This window comes from Scomber japonicus, chromosome 21, assembly GCF_027409825.1.
Source record: "Scomber japonicus isolate fScoJap1 chromosome 21, fScoJap1.pri, whole genome shotgun sequence".
Taxonomy (NCBI): domain Eukaryota; kingdom Metazoa; phylum Chordata; class Actinopteri; order Scombriformes; family Scombridae; genus Scomber; species Scomber japonicus.
Genome location: NC_070598.1, coordinates 4,038,052 through 4,057,961, shown reverse-complemented (window position 1 = coordinate 4,057,961; position 19,910 = coordinate 4,038,052). Strand labels below are relative to the sequence as shown.

The 19,910-nt window shown below is 40.3% G+C and overlaps 2 protein-coding genes across 4 annotated transcripts in view; one reads left to right on the top strand and one right to left on the bottom strand.

Moving 5' to 3' along the window:
- cacnb2a (calcium channel, voltage-dependent, beta 2a) overlaps positions 1-2,202 on the top strand; it is a 36,803-nt gene extending 34,601 nt beyond the window's left edge. The window contains exons 13-14 of the mRNA XM_053342823.1: positions 1,345-1,915; positions 1,964-2,202. Of these exons, the coding sequence (XP_053198798.1) occupies positions 1,345-1,915; positions 1,964-2,202 (810 nt within the window). The remainder of the gene's footprint in view (positions 1-1,344; positions 1,916-1,963) is intronic.
- A 3,366-nt stretch (positions 2,203-5,568) lies between these two features.
- On the bottom strand, positions 5,569-18,083 carry nsun6 (NOP2/Sun RNA methyltransferase 6). Of its 3 annotated transcripts, none has more exons than XM_053342105.1 (11): positions 17,965-18,083; positions 16,474-16,629; positions 16,205-16,302; positions 15,159-15,265; positions 14,301-14,454; positions 14,121-14,202; positions 13,015-13,134; positions 11,862-12,006; positions 11,136-11,281; positions 8,575-8,700; positions 5,569-6,032 (listed from the first exon to the last, which is right to left on the bottom strand). In XM_053342105.1, the coding sequence occupies exons 1-11, from the start codon at positions 18,037-18,039 to the stop codon at positions 5,850-5,852; spliced, it is 1,392 nt and encodes a 463-aa protein (XP_053198080.1). In that variant the 5' UTR covers positions 18,040-18,083; the 3' UTR covers positions 5,569-5,849. The 3 variants fall into 3 exon arrangements, with proteins under 3 accessions (XP_053198080.1, XP_053198082.1, XP_053198081.1); XM_053342107.1 differs by having other exon boundaries at positions 16,181-16,299; XM_053342106.1 differs by having other exon boundaries at positions 16,205-16,299.
- Positions 18,084-19,910: the final 1,827 nt, after the last annotated feature.

Sequence of the window (19,910 nt, the reverse complement as noted above, 5' to 3'; positions counted from 1 at the left end):
ATATAATATATATTATATATATGAAATTAGGCTTCAAAGTTGTGTAAAACTCTTTCTCTCTCTCTGTTCCCAAACGCTGAAGCCCCGCCCCCTATCAAGTGTCACCTGTCAATCAAAGTCACCACCTCTACCAGAAACATGGACGCTACGTCTGAGAGCTTTCTGCTGCTAGCTCAGCTGCTAGCTCGGTGGCTAATTTAACTACTAGCTCGGTGGCTAAGTTAGCAGCTAGCTCGGTGGCTAACTCAGCGGCTAACTTAGCGGCTAATTCGGCAGCTAACTCAGCTAACTGGCTAACTGTAGACTGTAGTAGTAGTAGTGTTAGATGTAGTAACCCTTTTTTGCAGACTCAGAAAATCAGGAAAAAAAATAAGAGGGTGAGAAACAGTTTAAGGCTTTATCTCCATAGTTCAGTCCTGCATAGTTATCAGCCTTTTCACATGTTTTCTGTAACCATTTTCCAACATGTATAATATCAGATCAATCAGTTCATAGCACATGTCTGTCTCTGTGTATGTGTGTGTGTGTGTGTGTGTGTGTGTGTAAATGTTGCATCATCCCTCACCTCTAACAACTCTCTCCATCCGCTGCCGTCACAATAAGACTGAAAATGAGGAGAACCCGTTTGTTTTTGATGAGGATGAGGATGAGGATGAGGAGCAGGAGTGAGGTTAGCTTAGTGTGGTGAAGTGTGAAGTGCAAAAAAAAAAATATCTTCAGTGGATGGTTGATGAATTAGAAAGCTGTGTGTGTGTGTGTGACTTCTTTTACATTTTGCATGACTACAAGCCGGAAGTTGATATCCATCTGCATGTGTTTGTGTGTTTGCAGTGTGTGTTTTCCAGTTTTGGTTACAAAATAAATGTAACTGTAATCCATTACTTGATGATTACAAAGGAGGTTATATCTGATGTCAGAACAGCTGGACTTAGATTTTAGTGCTTAATGGGAACATTTACCCTAACAGCTGTTCTTAGGAAGGAAGAAAGGAAGGTAGGAAGGAAGGAGGGATGGTAGGAAGGAAGGAAGGAAGGATGGTAGGAAGGAAGGAAGGAAGGATGGTAGGAAGTAAGGAAGGACAGAAGGAAGGAAGGAAGGAAGGAAGGAAGGAAGGAACATTTACCCTAACAGCTGAAAACATTGGTTAGAAAGTCATCAAATGTAATAAGTTACATTACTTTGATGAAGTCATTGAAATAGTTACATTACTTATTACATTTAAATAAAGTAACTAGTAATCTGTAACCTATTACATCTCCATAGCAACCTTCCCAGCTCTGGTGTTTGCTTTGTATTTTCTGTTTCTGTCGTCTTACTGACTGATGTGTGTGTTGCTGATCTCAGAGCGGCGGAGCAGAGCAGAAAGGAGACAAAGCGTTAGTGGAGAGGAAGGGCTCCCGAGAGGACCACCATCATCACCACCACCACCACCACCAGAACCAGAACCAGGCCGACGCCGAGGCCGAGGGGGACGCCAACGAGGAGGAGGAGGAGGAGCGGCCGCTGAGGACGGAGTCGTCAAGGAGAGCCCAGCACATCCACCACCGTTCGTCTTCCACCAGGACTGAGCACCACAACCACCATCACCACCACCACCACCACAGCGGCCGGGGCAGGGGTCTCTCCCGGCAGGAGACTTTGGACTCGGAGACCCCCGAGAGCAGAGAGAGCCGAGAGAGCCGGGAGAGCCGGGAGAGCAAGGACTCGGCTTATAACGAGCCGCGCACTCAGCTCCACCACCAGGAAGAAGAGGAGGAGGAGGAGGAAGAGGAGGAGGAAGTGGAGGACGAGGAGGAGGAAGAGGAGGAGGAGGATGAGGAGGATCTAGGGGAGGGGCATCCTCAACAGCAGCAGCGATACGAGCCGCTGCCCCACCGGGACCACAACCACCACCATCACCACCACCACCATCACCGCGGCGGAGGAGGAGGCGTAGGAGGAGGAGGAGGAGGAGGAGGAGGAGGAGGGGGAGCGGATGAAGCCGGACACAGCACGGGACACCACCGCTCCAAAGAGCGAGAGCAGGACCATAACGAACGGAACAAGCAGCGCTCTCACCACCACCACCGGCCCACGCGTGACCACCACCACCACTACTACGACCGGGACAGAGACAGGGACCGAGAGGGGGAGGTGGCGGTGGCTCCCAAAAAGAGGGGGGATGGAGGGGAATGGGCCAGAGACTCCTACATCCACCAGTGAACAGACCAAATCCCCATCCCGAAGCCGATCTGGACTCACTTCCTGTTTAAAGACCGTTCTGTTCTCCCATCGTGCTGCTAAACCCTGAAACCACAGCATCCTATTTATGTACACTTCCTTTGTAAATGCATCTTTTTTCAATGGCAGGATTTTTGAGTACATAGATACAAATATAAATATATATAAATAAATATATATATATGTATGTGTGTATCTATGCATAGACGTCGTTTTATGTGTGGATATGCATGACTATTCTCAAATATGCATATTTTAAACCTGTGTTTGATAAAGCATGACACGAAAGCAGAATTATTTTCTGTACTGAGCTGTGCTTTCTGTGATTAGCGTTTTTAATTGTTTTATTTTTTTAGGGTTTTTTTTTAGTTATTAATGTTTTTTTTTTTTTTTTGCTTGCTACCACTTGAATGATTTGATCCTTCAGACTACTGGCGAGAGTTGACTGATCGAGTTAGTTTGATGCTGTATTTGCAGAGGTCTTTTTTTTTATTTTTTTATTTAAAGGAATAGTTCGACATGTTTTTGGGAAATGCATCCTTTTCTTTACAAGAGGAGAAGATTAATACCTCTCATCGCTATCAATCTTCTCCTCTTAACTAAAAGCAAGTACTTCCTAAAATATCAAACCATTACTTTAAATGTTACGTTCATCATTTATTTCTTAGTTCCTGTTTTTTTTTGTTTTGTTTTTTTTAATTCTGCGTCCATGGTTTTAACATATTTATGCCTCCTTCGAGGTGCACCTTAGTCTTGCCTTACAAGACAAACGAGTTCTACAATAACTTCCTCTCTTACATGCTGTACTGTTCTCTTTGTATGGGTCCAGAAACATTTTATAACATTGATACACCCTTTATTCTGCACTTTTACTGATTCACGTTGGTTTCAAGTGAAAGCAGTTTGATATGACATTGCAACTTTACTGTAGGTCTCCTTACCGGAAAAAAAAACTCCCCATCAAACGTTAATCTTTTATTATAAGTCTGATGAAACCCCCACCTCTCCCTCTCCCTCCCCCCTCCACCCCTTTTTTCTAATGAATGTTGTTTAACTCCCACTTTAACTTCATAGTACAACGAATGTTCATTTTAGTATGTTCCTCACTATGAATTAAAATATGCATTTACAAAAAAAACCCAACAAAACTCAAACAATCCAGATGTTTACCAGATGAAGACATTTTAAGTCTAATTTTCTCTTTTTAACCATTTGTTCACTCTCTCCCCTTTGGATCTATTTAACCTTTGTGTCGTCCTCCCGGGTCAAATTGACCCCCTCTGTTCTGACCGTTCCTTCTTTCCTTCCTTCTGTCCTCCCTCCCTCCTACCTGAGGAAGAAGGAAGGAAAGGAGGAAGGAAGGGAGGACAGAAAGAAGGAAGGAAAGGAGGGAGGGAGGGAGGAATGAAGAAGAAAGGAAAGGAGAACAGAAGGAAGGCAGGAGGAAAGAAGGAAGGATCCTTCTGTCCTTCTTTCCTCCTGCCTTCCTTCCTTCTTTCCTCCTGCCTTCCTTCCTTCTGTCCTCCTTTCCTTCCTTCTTCGTTCCTTCTGTCCTCCCTTCCTTCCTTCTTCCTCCCTTTCTTCCCTTCCTTCCTCCCTTCTTCCTCCTTTCCATCCTTCCTTCCTTCCTCCCTTCATTCCTTCTTCCTCCTTTCCATCCTTCCTATCCTTCCTTCCTCCCTCCCTTCCTTCTTCCTCCTTCCTTCCTTGACTCGAGGACAACAGGAGGGTTAATGCAACGTATAAGAGCCTCTAATATGAGAGTCAATTATGTGTAAAAGTTTGGATTAATTCATGATACTGAAAATCTGAATTGACCTTCGGTTTGAGTCCACGCACTCTGCCCCCATGTTTACAATACCACCATCTTTACACCCCCACCCCCACCCCCCCCCCCCCCCCTTTTACTTTCTTTGGTTTTGCCTGACAATTGTAATTATTAAAAAAAAAAGAAGAAAAAAAAACTCCATTTCTATGCTACATTGGTAGCACTACAGATTTTTTAAACAGTGTACATGTGTATGTACATAAATGCATAAATATAAAGAATAAAGTTGGCAACGAAGGACTGACACGGGGAGGAGGGTTTGACGTGTGCTTCTTCAGAAAGGACCCAGACAGAGGAGGAAGAGGAGGAGGAGGAGGAAGAGCGGTGTCTATAAATAGTCATCTCTGAAACTCTGGTTGGTCTACCTCAATTTTTCAGCAGTCTACCTCCTGAGTCGTCATGACAACATCGACATGAGTGACAATACTGAGGGGATGAATCTAAAATAGGAAACTGCTTGTTTTGGGTTGTTGTTGTTTTTATCTCCTCCTCCTCTTCCTCTTTCTTCTTCTTCTTCTTTTTCTCTACACAGATGCTTCCAAAATAACCAAAACGCCCCAATTTCAGCTGATTACATCTCAGGATTTTTTAACATTGTTATACAAAAAGATTGAAAAGCTTCAGTGCCGCTGCTGCAGTGAGTGAAACAGCCGTTTTAATCAGCAGTCTAGCCCCCCCCCCCCCCCATCTACATAAAAATGCACCGATTCAGTCTGCTGGCATTTCCAGACAGATGTGTGGATGGACTGATAAGAGTCTAATGGTTATTCCCATGCAGAGAGAGAGGATTGAGCTGAGGTCATTGTGAAGGTCCTGAAAATGCTGCATGACAGTAGGAAGGCCCGGATGAGCGTGTTACTGCAGGCACAAATCTATAAATTACTCCCGGTGCAGATTTAATGGAGCCACATAATTCAATTTGCACTGAACAAATGAGTAACAAGCGCGGTGAGCTGTAGTTAAACCACACATTTTACAAGTGTAACTAAATAATGTGCTGCTGCTTAATAGATGGGAGGCATTAAGAGACAAGAAAAACCCCAACTTATTTTAAAAGGAAACTTTAATAGTGAAAGAAAATAATAATAATATAATAATAACTGCATTTTTATTGAGTTCATTCAGCTTCATTTCTCTCTTTGGAGCAGCACAAGTGTTAATTAGAAGTCCCGCTTGTCTTCACCGCTGCTAAAAGACACTAAATTGTTAATACCTCTCGTGACCTCTTTCTGCACACTACTTCCTGATCTACACTCTGAGATCCAGCGAATCCGCTGTCACCATGGCAGCTGTGTCGTCACTGTTGTTATGGCGACGCTAGCACTGCTGCATTTGCCAATACTCATTCACTCTCTCTCTCTCTCTCTCTCTCTCTCTCTCTCTCTCTCTCTCTCTCTCTCTCTCTCTCTCTCTCTCTCTCTCTCTCTCTCTCTCTCTCTCTCTCTCTCTCTCTCTCTCTCTCTCTCTCTCTCTCTCTCTCTCTCTCCATCCCCACATGCCCCCCTCCTCTCTCTTCCCTCTCTCTCTCTCTCTCTCTCTCTCTCTCTCTCTCTCTGTTGCCCTCACTGTTTATAAAGCTTATCCCTATATGGCCGCAGTTTCAGAGAGCAGCTGTTAAGAGGCAGACGCTGTAAACAGCACTGCGAGCGTCTTTGTCAACACTGCCCCGTCAAAGCCACACAGAGTGTCGTAATATAAACACTATTGTTCCCATCTGCAGTCTCGTGTGAGGTTTTTGGCGGTGCCGTCCCGCGTGTTGACGAGAGAGAAAACATGAAAACATTCCCCCCCTCCCCTCCAGTCAGTTTTTCAGGAACTTGGCAATAAAAAAGCCTATAGTGTCTCCGTCGGCTCTGCAGGGGAGGGGAGTCGTCGTCGGGTCGGTCTGCTCCCAGCTCAGCTCGGGACTGAACCTCTGGAGGAGGCGCAGCTGCTCAGGTGATAGGCCGGCTCCCAGCATGCCCTCCACACCGATGTGAGGCTCCTGAGACACAAGAGCTTCTGGTGAGGCTTTGTTTTACATCTCTGGATTATTAGGGATGTGTCATTAAAATAGAATAAGAAGTAAAAACAGGCTAAAATAGAAAATAAAATTCAGTTGAAAGCCAGATTTAAAAAGGTATAAGTCTTAAGTTTGTTTTGCGTATCCAGAGACGAGGACCATAGTAATAAAAACATGCCTCTCTGTGGGGTTTTTGTCCAGATTAGGGATGTGTCATTAAAATAGAATAAATAGTAAAAACAGCTAAAATAGAAAATAAAAGGCAGATTGATAAATGCATAAAATTCAATGGAAAGCCAGATTTAAAAGGTTAAGGTAAAAAGGTATAGGTCTTAAGTTTGTTTTTTAAAATATTAACACACACTGCTGTTCTCAGGATCTCGGGAAGGCTGATCCAGAAATGAGGACAATAGTAAATCTGTGGGGTTTTTGTCCAGATTAAGGGTGTTTCTGAATAATCGAATAGTTGTTAGGAAAGTCTAAAGTCAACCTTTATGCTGTGGTCGTTTTGTTTTTTCCCCATTGAAAAACTTTAATCAAGAGTTGAGCTGTGTAGTCGGTAACAGCTAATGCAGAGCAATTCCCACTTTCAGCCACTAGGGGGATGTCTACGTTTTTGTAAACTACCTCCACTTTATTTTGAAGTAGAGTCTGACACTAAGATTGGGTATCGGTACTCCTTTAAGGCCGAAATAGTAAAAACAGGCTAAAATAGAAAATAAAAGGCAGTTGAAAGCCAGATTTAAAAAGGTATAGGTCTTAAATTTGTTTTTTAAAATGATAGCACACTCTGCTGCCCTCAGGATCTCGGGGAGGCTGATCCAGAAATGAGGAACATTGTAATAAATGTGTCATTAAAACCGAATAATCGAAAAGTCGTTCGCAGAGTCTAAAGTCGACCTTTGTGCTGTGGTCGTTTGTTTTTTTCCCCATTGAAAAACCTTAATCAAGAGTTGAGCTGTATAGTCTACTATGAAGGATTCAGTAACAGTTAATGCAGAGTAATTCTCACTTTCAGCCACTAGGGGGATGTCTACGTTTTTGTAAACTACCTCCACCTTATTTTGAAGTAGAGTCTGACACTAAGGTTGGGTATCGGTACTCCTTTAAGGCCGAAATAAATCAACACCAAGTAATATCGGACCATCTCCCGTCAAAGGATACCTGCAATAGAGAGTAGTGGCTTCTATTCACATGACCGAATGACGACGATACCAAGCCCTATCTGACACTGAGTGAATTTTTACTGCTGTTTCGGCTACTTTGACTCGGTAGTAAGTTAGCCTGCTAGCTAGCTGACTGGAAGCAACACGATGCAGAAAAAGTAAAGGAAAATGTTGTCAGGAGTGAAATATGTGGAGCAGAGTTGAGCTATCGCGGTTTCCACATGGATAAAAAGCTGCTGTCTGCTGTGACGGTTGCTAAGGGAGACGGACCTGACGCTAATCATCAAGCTAGTACGTCAACGTTTATAACGGCTCCTCGAACGTTACGTCTCTCATTGCTAACATGATTGTAAAAGATATGCTCAGAGTTGTTTATGACAGGTAGGAAAAAAATCCACGCTGTTACATATTTAGGAGTACGATTTTTTACTTTTAATTCATGTGTTTCTGTAAAGACATTAAGGCTGATTGCCATTAATACAAGTTTGCGCAGTTAAAGCGTGTTTGTTATGAATATTGAAAGTTATGTTTGAGGCATTATCTATTTAGCTCCTATGAATGTCGGCATGCAGCAAATTGGTTACAGCCACCGATTAGTCGACCCTGAAAAAATGAGCCCATGCAGTTTTTATTTTTATTTTTTCAATTTGCTTTTTTTATTTCAATTTAGTTTTAGTGAGTTTAACAAGTGATGAAGCAGTTTTAGTTTTTATTTAGTTTTAGTCTTAGTTTTAGTTTTTAGTTTTTCAGGTATTAGAAAGAAGCCTTGATTAGTAGAAGCTGTAAAGCAGGGGTGTCAAACATGGGGCTGTGGGCCAGAACCGGCCGCTGAGGAGTCCAATCCGGCCCACTTTCCTTCATGTGTTCTTTTCCTTCCTTCCTTCTCTCCATCCATCTTTCCTTCCTGTCTTCCTTCCTTCCTTCCTTCTTTTATTCCCTCCCTCATTCCTTGTATCTTTCCTTCCTCTCTTCCTTCCTTCCTTCCTTCCATCCTTCCTTCATTCTGTCCGTCTGTCCTTCCTTCCTTCCCTCCCTCCTTCCTTCCATCTTTGCTTCCTCCCTTTCTTCCTTCATTCTGTCCTTCCTTCTGTCCTTCCTTCTATCTGACTGTCCTTCCATCCTTCCTTCATTCTGTCCGTCCGTCCTTCCTTCCTTCCCTCTTTGCTTCCTCCCTTTCTTCCTTCATTCTGTCCTTCCTTCTATCTGTCCGTCCTTCCTTCCTTCCTTCCATCTTTCTTTCTGTTTTTATCTTCAATTCAGTTTCGTTTTAGTTAATTTTTCATCGTTCATTATAGTTTTTATTCAGTTTTAGTGACCTATAATAACCCTGATGTGTGATGTTGTTTTATTTTTGTTACCTGAGGTTGAAGCGTGAGGCAGGGGAAGGCATCGAGCGCCCAAGCGACCTGCTCCTCATTCTCCGCCAGCGTCACAGTGCAAGTGCTGTAAACCAGGACTCCACCTTTCTTCAACAACCGCACCGCCTGCAACCACAAAAAAAAACCCAACTCATAAATACATAAAATAAGACCCCACGCTTTTTATCGCCTCGTCACATAACTCGAGCGGTCTCTTTCTTCGGCCCGCGTATTGAGTAACCTTGAGGAGAAAAGGCTGGTGGACATTGATGGAGCGTTGCGTGTCACTGGGATAAATTATGTGCTCTACATCGGACTGTAATCTCCCTCCAGTAATCCATCTGCTGGCCATACTTAAAGCAAAAAGAGTCCATGTTTATGTATTTTTGTGTTAAAGATAAGGGACATAAGAGCTGGACAGTCAGAAAATATGAAAAATTACAGATGTTTGAGGCAGAAAAGCATGTAAATAAAAAATATCAGTATACAAACATCGTTGGATCAGGTTTTAAAAAGCCACTTAATGAGATTAGAGTTAAGCAGACTTCCCTGTTTAAAACAAAATCAGTTAAATCAGTTATAATACATGGAAAACTACAGAATACAGATGTTTTTTTCCCTTTTAGAGCTTCTCATCTGCTGGTCATACTCAAACCACCTTAAAATAAAGTCCACATTTATGTATTTTTGTGTTAAAAATAAAGAATATGTGAGCTTGACAGTCAGAAAACATGAAAAACTGCAGACTACAGATGTTTTTTGAGGAATTTTTTGTACCGTATACTAATTTTTTAACACTTAACTGAATGTTAAATCATAGAAAAGCAAATAAATAGGTTTTAAAATGTCACTTAATGAGATTAAAGTTAAGCAGACCTCCCTGTTTAAAACTAAATCAGTTATAATACGTGGAAAATGACAGAATACAGATGTTTTTTTCCCTTTTAGAGCTTCTCATCTGCTGGTCATACTCAAACCACCTTAAAATAAAGTCCACATTTATGTATTTTTGTGTTAAAAACAAAGAATATGAGAGCTGGACAGTCAGAAAACATGAATAACTACAGACACAGACTACAGAATATGTTTTTTGATGAGTTTTAACTGACACTAATTTAATTTTTTAACACTTAATTGAATGTTAAATCATAGAAAAGCAAATAAATAGGTTTTAAAATGTCACTTAATGAGATTAGAGTTAAGCAGACTTCCCTGTTTAAAACTAAATCAGTTATAATACATGAAAAACTACAGAATACAGATGTTTTTTTCCCCTTTTAGAGCTTCTCATCTGCTGGTCATACTTAAACTACCATAAAAAAAGTCCATATTTAATTATTTTTGTGTTAAAAATAAAGAATATGAGAGCTGGGCAGTCACAAAACATGAAAAACTGCAGACTACAGATGTTTTTTAATGAGTTTTTTGTACCTGACACTAATTTTTTAACACTTACTTGAATGTTAAATCATAGAAAAGCAAATAAATAGGTTTTAAAATGTTACTTAATGAGATTAAAGTTAAGCAGACTTCCCTGTTTAAAAAAAAAGAAGTCATAATGCATCAAAAACTACAGACTACAGATGTTTTTTAGGCGTTTTTTGTATCTGACACTAACTTTTGAACACTTAACTGAATGTTAAATAATAGAAAAGCAAATAAATAAAAATGTCAGCATCCAAACATGGTTGAATTGGGTTTTAAAAAGCCATGTAATGAGATTATAGTAAAAAAACCTACAGACTACATCTGTTTTTTCCCTTTCAGAGTCGCTCAGTTTCTAGCTGACACTCATTTTTAACACCGAACCGACTGTTAAGTCATAAAAAAGCTCATAAATATAAATATCTGTATGGAAAATCAAAAAGAAAAGCTTCTGTAAATGTACTTTTGAGGAGGATTTTCCCCCTTTAGGACATGAACGATTTCAATAACTGCCCCATGCTGCCACCTACTGGCCAAAACGTGTCATTACACAAAAAACTACTGGCACTAAATCATGTTGTTTCCTTCCTCCCTTCTTTCCTTTCCTCCATTCCTTCCTCCTTTCCTCCATTCCTCCCTTCCTACCTTCTTCCTTCCTCCCTCCCTCCCTCCCTTCTGTCCGCCTCCCTCCTTCCTTCCTTCCTTCCTTCCTCCCTTTCTTCTTTCCTTCCTTCCTTCTTCCTCCCTCTTGTCCTTCCTTCCTCCCTCCCTCCTGTCCTCCCTCCCTCCCTCCCTCCCTCCCTCCTGTCCTTCCTTCCTCCCTCCTTTCCTTCCTTCTTCCTTCCTTCCTTCCTTCCTCCCTCCCTCCCTCCTTCCTTTCCTTCCTTCCTTCCTTCTTCCTCCCTTGACTCGAGGACAACAGGAGGGTTAAACAATGAAGCTGGGAGGTCAGAAAAGGCTATAACCTTAACAGGAAAATCAATACCCATTATTAAAACAGTTGATTCTGATGTGTGTGTGTGTGTATGTGTGTATGTGTATGTGTGTGTGTGTGTGTGTGTGTGTGTGTGTGTGTGTGTGTGTGTGTGTGTGTGTGTGTGTGTGTGTGTGTGTGTGTGAGAGAGAGAGAAACGTACAGCGTGGAATAACTTGCGCTGCAGCGGCTGGTAGGAGCAGATCTCCTTGAGGCTCCAGGTGCTCGCCATGTTGGGTCTCTGTCCGAGGCCGCTGCAGGGAGCGTCCAGCAGCACCCGGTCGAAACTCTCAGGGGGGAAGGGCGGTCCTGCAGACAGAAGGAAGTGCAATGTATAATATATTCTGGATTAATGGGATAAATATTCACATAGAGGAGTTGATGTTATTAGTCGATTAATTAGATTAGTCGATGGACAGAATAAAGGGAGTAAGGAAAGAAGGACAGAAGGAAGGGGGAAAGGAAAGAAGGACAAAAGGGAGGAATGAATGACAGAAGGAAGGAAAGGAAAGAAGGACATAAGGAAGAGAGGAGGGAAGGGAGGAAAGAAGGACATAAGGAAGGGAGGAAGTGAGGAAAGAAGGACAGAAGGAAGGGAGGAAGGAAAGGAAGGAAGGACAGAAGGAAGGGAGGAAGGGAAGGAAGGAAGGACAGAAAGAAGGAAGGAAGGGGGGAGGGAAGGAAAGAAGGACAGAAGGGAGGAATGAAGGACGAAAGGAAGGGAGGAAGGAAAGGAAAGAAGGACATAAGGAAGGGAGGAAAGAAGGACAGAAGGAAGGGAGGAAGGAAGGACAGAAAGAAGGAAGGAAGGGAGGAGGGAAGAAAAGAAGGAAGGAAAGAAGGACAGAAGGGAGGAAGGAAGGAAGAAAGTGTGTGTGTGTGTGTGTACCTTCAGTCTCTTGATTCAGATCGCTGCTCACTGCCTGCGTGCTGTTGAAGCAGTAAGTTTTAATGCAGCGTAAATTTAAGGTTTGGGCATTTTGACGAATTCTGTCGATCTTATTTCTAATCCTCTCCAGAGCAACGACCTCGCCCTGTCACACAGAAACCAATCAGTCAATCAATTATATATCTTTCATTCAGGTTAATGTAGGTCAAAGTGCTTCACAGCTGATTGAGAAGCTGATAATAAGACAATTAACAAAAAAAGAAGAAATTACAGAGAAAGAGAAAAAATTGCGATCAATGCACTGAGAGAAAATAAGGATGATAAAAATGTTTAAAAAGTGAAATAAAGTAAAAATAATTAGAAAACAAGTTTATTAAAAGTTTGCATATTTTTTAAAAACTAAGTTAAAATAGATTAAAAAAGACAAAACAAAAGTAAAATGATTAAAAAATAAAAGTAATCATTAATACAAAATAAAATCTGTTATACTTGTGTCCGTCCTTCCTTCCTTCCTTCCTTCCATCCTTCCTTCCTTCTGTCCTCCCTTCTGTCCTTCCTCCCTTTCTTCTGTCATTCCTCCCTTCCTTCCTTTCCTTCCTTCTGTCCTTCATTCCTCCCTTCTGTCCTTCTTTCTTTCCTTCCTTCCTTTCCTTCCACCCTTCCTTCTGTCCTTCTTTCCATTCCTCCCTTCTGTCCTTCTTTCCTTCCTTCCTTCCTTTCCTTCCCCCGTTCCTTCTGTCCTTCTTTCCATTCCTCCCTTCTGTCCTTCTTTCCTTCCTTCCTTCCTTTCCTTCCCCCCTTCCTTCTGTCCTTCTTTCCAATTCCTTCCTTCTGTCCTTCCTCCCTTCCTTCTGTCCATTTACTTATCTAATTAATCGACTAATAACATCGACTCATCTCAAACAGTCCAACACAAAGCTGAATAAGCCTTTTTTTTATGCTGCTTCTGTATTTTTGCTGCTGCATTCACACATATACTGGATTTAATAACAGTTAAAAGCAGATTTCTTTTGTTCATTTACACTTTTGCAACTAAATAAATGCCTGCAGCTAAAATTAAATCACAGTTAAAATGCGTTGAACCTGTTAAATATGCTCAGGTGCATTTTTCTAGACTAAACTCACAGAATGAACGATGAGCCTGAACTTGTACCTGATCTCCCATCAGTGCAGCGATGTGGCAGGTTTTCCCTCCGGGCGCGGCGCACATATCCAGGATCCGCTCTCCGGGTTGAGGGCCGAGCACGTGTCCCACCACCACAGAGGGAAGGTTCTGATGTGGGAAGACGGATCAGATATGTTAGTTTATTATGACTGTTAGGATTTTATTAAGTGATGCAACAGTCCTTTGAGATTTAATGTAGAAGCAGAGTCGAGGTTTCTGGTACAAATCACACACTTCTAAAGGTGAAAAAATAGTAATACCTGATATGGATATATTGGCCGATAATCTTATGTACAGAATATAAACATAAACATACATTATTTTGCAATGATCACTCAAATGGTGGTTATCAAACACTTTTTAATACTTTATTGCAATGCTTTCTCCAACAAGAAAGTGCTATTTTAAAACCTCTTTGAGGCCATGACAACATAAAACATGGATTTTTTTCCCTCATGGAGCCTAAATGTTATGTTTTTCAGACCTCATTTGTTCTAAACTTTATTTAAAAACATGTTAGAGACTCATTCTGTTCGTGTACAAGATGAAAAAATGAAACTCAACTTCAAAAATGTCTCCAGCAAGATCTCTGATGTCAGCAGTGATTTGTGTTATTCTTCGTTTATACACTAAAGCACAACCTGTATCTATAGCAACCATAGAACACAACCTGTATCTATAGCAACCATAGAACACAACCTGTATCTATAGCAACCATAGAACACAATCTGTATCTATAGCAACCATAGAACACAACCTGTATCTATAGCAACCATAGAACACAATCTGTATCTATAGCAACCATAGAACAACCTGTATCTATAGCAACCATAGAACACAATCTGTATCTATAGCAACCATAGAACACATTTAATCCACTGTACTCAGCAGAAATTGTTGTCGAGTTCCGTACGTTCTCCTTCATCCTTTTAAGGGGGAAGACTAGAAGAAGAGTTTTTAAGTGTTTAACCTCACCACCACTAGATGGCAGTAAATCCTCCACTCTGCACCAGAGGAGAGAAGGTGTTTGCTCTATACCAGAGCTTTTTTAAGACTAATAGATTTAATAGTGTATATTTTAATAGAAGAATTACCTGTAGGAACACCAGGTTGGGTAGAACGCCATCAAATGAGGGACTCTGATAAAGTGGCTCAGTCATACGGACACCAACACCTCTAAAAGAACAGAAAACACTCACTCAGTTTACTTGGAAACTACTAATTCAGTGATTCAGTTTTACATATTTATACATATCAAAAGAGACAGAATCTACCTGACGGGTTCATCTGTGCAGAAGATGCTGGAGCGATCCATTTCAGCGACTCCGTTACCCAAATACGCTGTTTTCCCCTGAAAGCTCAAAGCTCCGCGGGTGCACTTTCCCTCCAGGTCGGAGAACACCGAGATCACGTCTCCAACCTTCATGTCTGAGAGGAAAAATGTGGTTCGACACTTTGAGAAAAGAAGCAAATTTGTGCAAACTTTTTTTTCTGTATATGGGTCAGTGACTAATAAGGGTTGGCTAGATGATCAATTCAAAAATATCATAAAAAATAGTTTTAAAAGCAGCCTCAGGTTTGTTAAAATCTACATTTAGTATTTTTGTTGGTTTTATATCATTTGAAATGACATTTGCACCATTTTTTACCAAAAGTAAGACTGAATGCTCCTGAAAATGTCAAATGGTGTAACCACAAAAGATGAATGATAAATATTAAATATTTTATCATCTACAGTGGATTTAAGTGGACTTATACTAATAATGTAAATGTGTCCTGGTCTCCATGGTTACCCAGATTAAATGTAATATGTAGAACAATAGTATTCCATTAGCTTTATTTAATATAAAAGTTATAATGTAAGATCATGCCAAACTAGTTGATATGGTGTTTTATTGACTATTTACTGTTTTTAAGCAACGTTCAATTATTTGGTACAAAGTTTTTATGGTTACACCACTTAGACATTTTTACCATAATCCTCTAATATATTCTCTCTAAATGGATTAAAAGCAGAAATTTGATGCTGGGTCCACAAAAAAAGAATGTGTGCAAGTTATTCATACTTTTATTTTCATATTTTAACCCTTTAAATTTAAACTAAACCACATGGACATCTATTTGACTCTTACATTTTGGGCTAGCGAGAATCCCCGGAGCGAACACATGAGCTCCTCTCAGCACGGCCGTCCCACACTGAGCACCGACCACCACCTCTGAGCTGAGCTGCTTCACAGGTCTGAGAACAACAACAAAATGCTTTAAATAGTAGTAAAGTAAGTAGGATCGGTGCATCATGTGACTGTCAGGTGACTCAGGTCTTTGTGTGTTTAACCTTTGTGTCGTCCTCCCGGGTCAAATTGACCCTGTCTGTTTTAACTGTTCCTTCTTTCCTTCCTTCTTTCTGGCCTTTCCTTCCTTCCTTCCTTCTGTCCTTCGCTCCTCCCTTCCTTCCTTCCTTCTGTCCTTCTTTCCTTCGCTCCTTGCTTCCTCCCTTCCTTCCTTCTGTCCTTCCTTTCCGTCCTCCCTTCCTTCTGTCCTTCTTTCCTTCGCTCCTCCCTTCCTTCCTTCCTTCTGTCCTTCTTTCCTTCGCTCCTCGCTTCCTCCCTTCCTTATGTCCTTCCTTCCTTCCTTTCCTTCTGTCCTTCTTTCCTCCCTTCTGTCCTTCCTTCCTTTCCTTCCTTCTGTCCTTCTTTCCTTTCCTTCCTTCTTTCCTTTCCTTTCTTCTGTCCTTCCTCCCTTTCTTCTGTCCTTCCTTCCTTCCTTCCTTCCTTCCTTTCCTTCCTCCCTTCCTTCCTCCCTTTCTTCGGTCCTTCCTTCCTTCCTTCTTTCCTTCCTCCCTTCCTTCTGTCCTTCGCTCCTCCCTTCCTCCCTCCTTTCTGTCCTTCTTTCCTTCCTTCCTTTCATTGGTACCTTCCTTCTGTCCTTCCTCTCTTCCTTCTTCCTCCCTTCCTAACTTCCTTCCTTGACTTGAGGACAACAGGAGGGTTAAGATGCTTTTTTTTATTCCAGATGTTCTGCTACTACTTATAATAATTCCTGTGCTTTCCTCTTTCCTTTGTGGGTTCAGTCTTATGTAACTCGAGCTCGGCGGTCAGACTGATGCTGCAATTTTAGGCCTTGCACTTCATCTGCACATTCACGCTAGTCTGACGTCTTTCCAGCGTTCCTCGCATACCTCGGCCCGTCGACAGGAAGGAGAAGCACATCTGGGAGGCGTGGGTGTGGAAGAATCTGAAGGGAGACCTCCTCGGACGATGAGCTGCACATCTGCTGCTTCAACGACAAAGAAAAACCTTCCTGTATGATTACAGCTGCAGCGACCGCAGACGCCACCGTGGGTCGACCAGCACGCACAAACAAACACAATCCTAAAATATATTCCCATTTCCTCCTCAGTCTTTCTCTCTCTCTCTCTCTCTCTCTCAGGACAAAAGGCTCACCCACCTTCTTCAGCTCTTCTTCTAACCGATGTCGGATCTCTTCCAGAGGAGCCAGATGAGTGCTGGCTCGGACACACGTGTGCGACGGCGGGTGTGAAAGACACGCGAGCAGCTTCTGGAAACGATGTTCTGCCTCATGATGGCCGACCGCAACCAACAGCTAAAAGCAAAAAAAAAACAAAAATGGAGCAAAAAAAAGGTTCCAATACTCAGTAAACAGCTGTTTCTTGGTCAAATCAAATTAAATCAAATTATAAGCATTTCAAATTGAGCGAATAACCCGAAACACGCACAGAATATTAAATTAAAATGCTTCCATCTATCTGAGCTAACATCATTAAAAATAAGGAATATTAACAGTTGCTGTAGAAACCATTGCATTTAATTGGGTATCAATCATTTAAAACTATACCTGCATTGGGAGATAAAGTGGATGAACTTTCTTTAGCCTTTACAGATTTATTTCTTTGGTCTAACACACCACTTTTTCAAGAAACCATTGATTGACAGAAGATTTTTGTGCTGTAATATTCTTCATGTGACTGTTTCAGGCATTAAAAGAGTATTTAGACTGATGTGTGAGGAGATAAACAGTTAAATTAAAGTATAAAAATATTATATAACAAGTTAAATTAACCGTCCTGTTGTCCTCGAGTCAATTTTGACAACAGGTGTCAACTAGAAAATGAAGTATACTTTCATTTAAATGAGGCCTGTTGTGTGTGACCTGTCGTAATAAGTAGGAATGAAGTTGGCTAAAACGTTATAACACAGAATTGGGTGATAATTTATACTTTATAGCTTTATAAACAGGTTAAGGTTAACCCTCAGAATCTGAATAATCCCCCATTTTATAATAAAAGAGATCTTATGTTATCCCTCGTTAGCTGATTAATCGATTAGTGGATCATCAGGAAACTATTTTTATAATAATAACTCATTATTTACTGCTTCCAGCTTCTCAACTGATTTAACCCTCCTGTTGTCTTCAAGTTAAGGAAGGAAGGGAGGAAGAAAGAAGGAGGGAAGGAAGGAAGGGAGGAAAGGAGGGAGGGAGGAAGGAAAGAAGGAAAAGAGGAAGGAAGGGAAGAAGAAGGAAGGAAAGGAGGAAGAAGGGAGGAAGGAAAGGAGGAAAAGAGGAAGGAAGGGAAGAAGAAGGAAGGAAAGGAGGAAGAAGGAAGTAAAGGAGGGAGGACGGAAGGGAGGAAAGGAAATAAGGAAGGAAGGAAAAGAGGAAGGGGGGAAGGAAGGAAAGAAGGACAGAGGAAGGAAGGAAAGAAGGAACAGTCAAAACAGATGGGGTCAATTTGACCCGGGAGGACGACAGGAGGGTTAATTCAGAAACTTTATCATCTTAGACGTGACTCAACATACAAAACATCAACTCAAAGATATTCAGTTTACTGTGATATAAGACCAATGTAACTATAAGATATTCACATTTAAGAAGCTGGAAAAAGAAGTTTATCATTGTTTCTCTCCTTTCAGTTCATACCTCTTTGTTTAAGAAGATAGTCCTGAGGTGTTCAGTCACTTCAGGCCTCAGAGATATTTTTGGGAAAACTGACATTTCTTCTTCTGCTGTTAACAAAACTTCAACCTGCACAATGAAAACAATCTGATTAATAACACAAAACATAATCTACTAATGATGATGGTAAGAAGTAACTCAAGTATAATTTTGAGGTACTTTACTGTAGTATTTCCATGTGATGCTACTTTCTACATTTCTTTCTACTCCACTACAATTATTTAACAGCTTTAGTTACTTTTCACATTAAGATTTGACACAATGAGTAATATAACTACATCACTCATAATACTGCAGTACTTTTACTGTAATACTGCATACTACATCACTATAATACTGCAGTACTTTTACTGTAATACTGCATACTACATCACTATAATACTGCAGTACTTTTACTGTAATACTGCATACTACATCACTATAATACTGCAGTACTTTTACTGTAATACTGGATACTACATCACTATAATACTGCAGTACTTTTACTGTAATACTGCATACTACATCACTATAATACTGCAGTACTTTTACTGTAATACTGCATACTACATCACTATAATACTGCAGTACTTTTACTGTAATACTGGATACTACATCACTATAATACTGCAGTACTTTTACTGTAATACTGGATACTACATCACTATAATACTGCAGTACTTTTACTGTAATACTGCATACTACATCACTATAATACTTGCTTTACTGTACTTTTTTGCAGTAGTATTTTCATGCAGGACTTTTACTTGTAAGGGAGTATTTTTACATTGCTGTATTGGTACTTTCACTTCAATAAAGTATCTAAATACTTCTTCCACCTCTGAATAATGACAGTCAGCTGCAGTAAATATGTGTTTCAGGTTCTTCAGCTCTCTGATAGTTACTTACAGACACTCCTACACAGTAAATATTATAGTTAATTAAGGCAGTAATAAAATCGATGCTGCAGCTTTATCTTAATAAGAAGGTTAATTCGTGATAACATACAATAATATCTTATAACAGACTTATTTTATATAAAAACAGTAAATACAGTTGAACCTATTGAACACATCCGCTTCTAACATTCATATTTAATAAGTGTTTATTTAAAGTCAGAGTCTATAATAAGTGAAACTGCAGCTTCAGTAGATATTTAAGATACTCACGTTGTGCACGGTGCTGTTTGCTACAAGTTCCGCATACGTCACCGCGGAACGGTCACGTGATGCTGGCTGGATTTTTGTGAATTGAAGTAATAAATAATTAATAATAAATACTGTTCATTCTCCACATGTGTGTTGCGGTTTTAAAGATTCTCAACTTTATTTAAATGCATTTTTTCCAATTACTTTTTTTCTCTTTTTTTGCTCCTCAACTAACTGCTGCTCAATGTTTGTTTTTTGTTTTTTTAAATAATTGTTGTTATTTTTTCTGTTTGGGTTTCACATATTTTTTACTGAAGTGTATTGCATTCACTTGAATAAAAACAAAATCCTTTAAATTTATTTATTTAGAATTTGTTAAAAAATGACAATAAACTTAATTGTTAGTCTTTGTTTTTGATTATCAAAAGGAAGATGAAAGTACTTTTTCTCTAAATATACACATATAAATATAAATTAATTTAGTAGATTGCCTGTTTTTTAAAAATTAACCCGGAAGACATAGTTTGACTCTATTAAATTTCTAAGTTAAGTTTCTAAGAAAGTTAAGTGGTTTTTCGTACTTATTTATTGCTCTTTATTCTTTCTTATTGATGCTCTTTTATTTTTTACTGTCCACTTGCTGCTGTAATACTGCAAATTTCCCCATTGTAGGACTAATAAAGGAATATCTATCTATCCCAGTAATCCCCCCACCTACACACACACTCACTCACAATGGACTATACAAGTTTACAGACTACTGCTGTGAAATTATACTCATGA

What these genes read in the sequence shown, in the direction of transcription:
- nsun6 (XM_053342107.1), bottom strand. Translation starts at nt 18,039, where the DNA reads ATGTCAGTTTTCCCAAAAATATCTCTGAGGCCTGAAGTGACTGAACAC. An exon ending in CTATCTTCTTAAACAAAGAG is followed by an intron (nt 16,630 to 17,964) that starts GTATGAACTGAA and finishes TTTTGCTTTTAG; the next exon opens with CTGTTGGTTGCGGTCGGCCA. An exon ending in CCAACCTGGTGTTCCTACAG is followed by an intron (nt 13,135 to 14,120) that starts GTAATTCTTCTA and finishes TTCCCACATCAG; the next exon opens with AACCTTCCCTCTGTGGTGGT.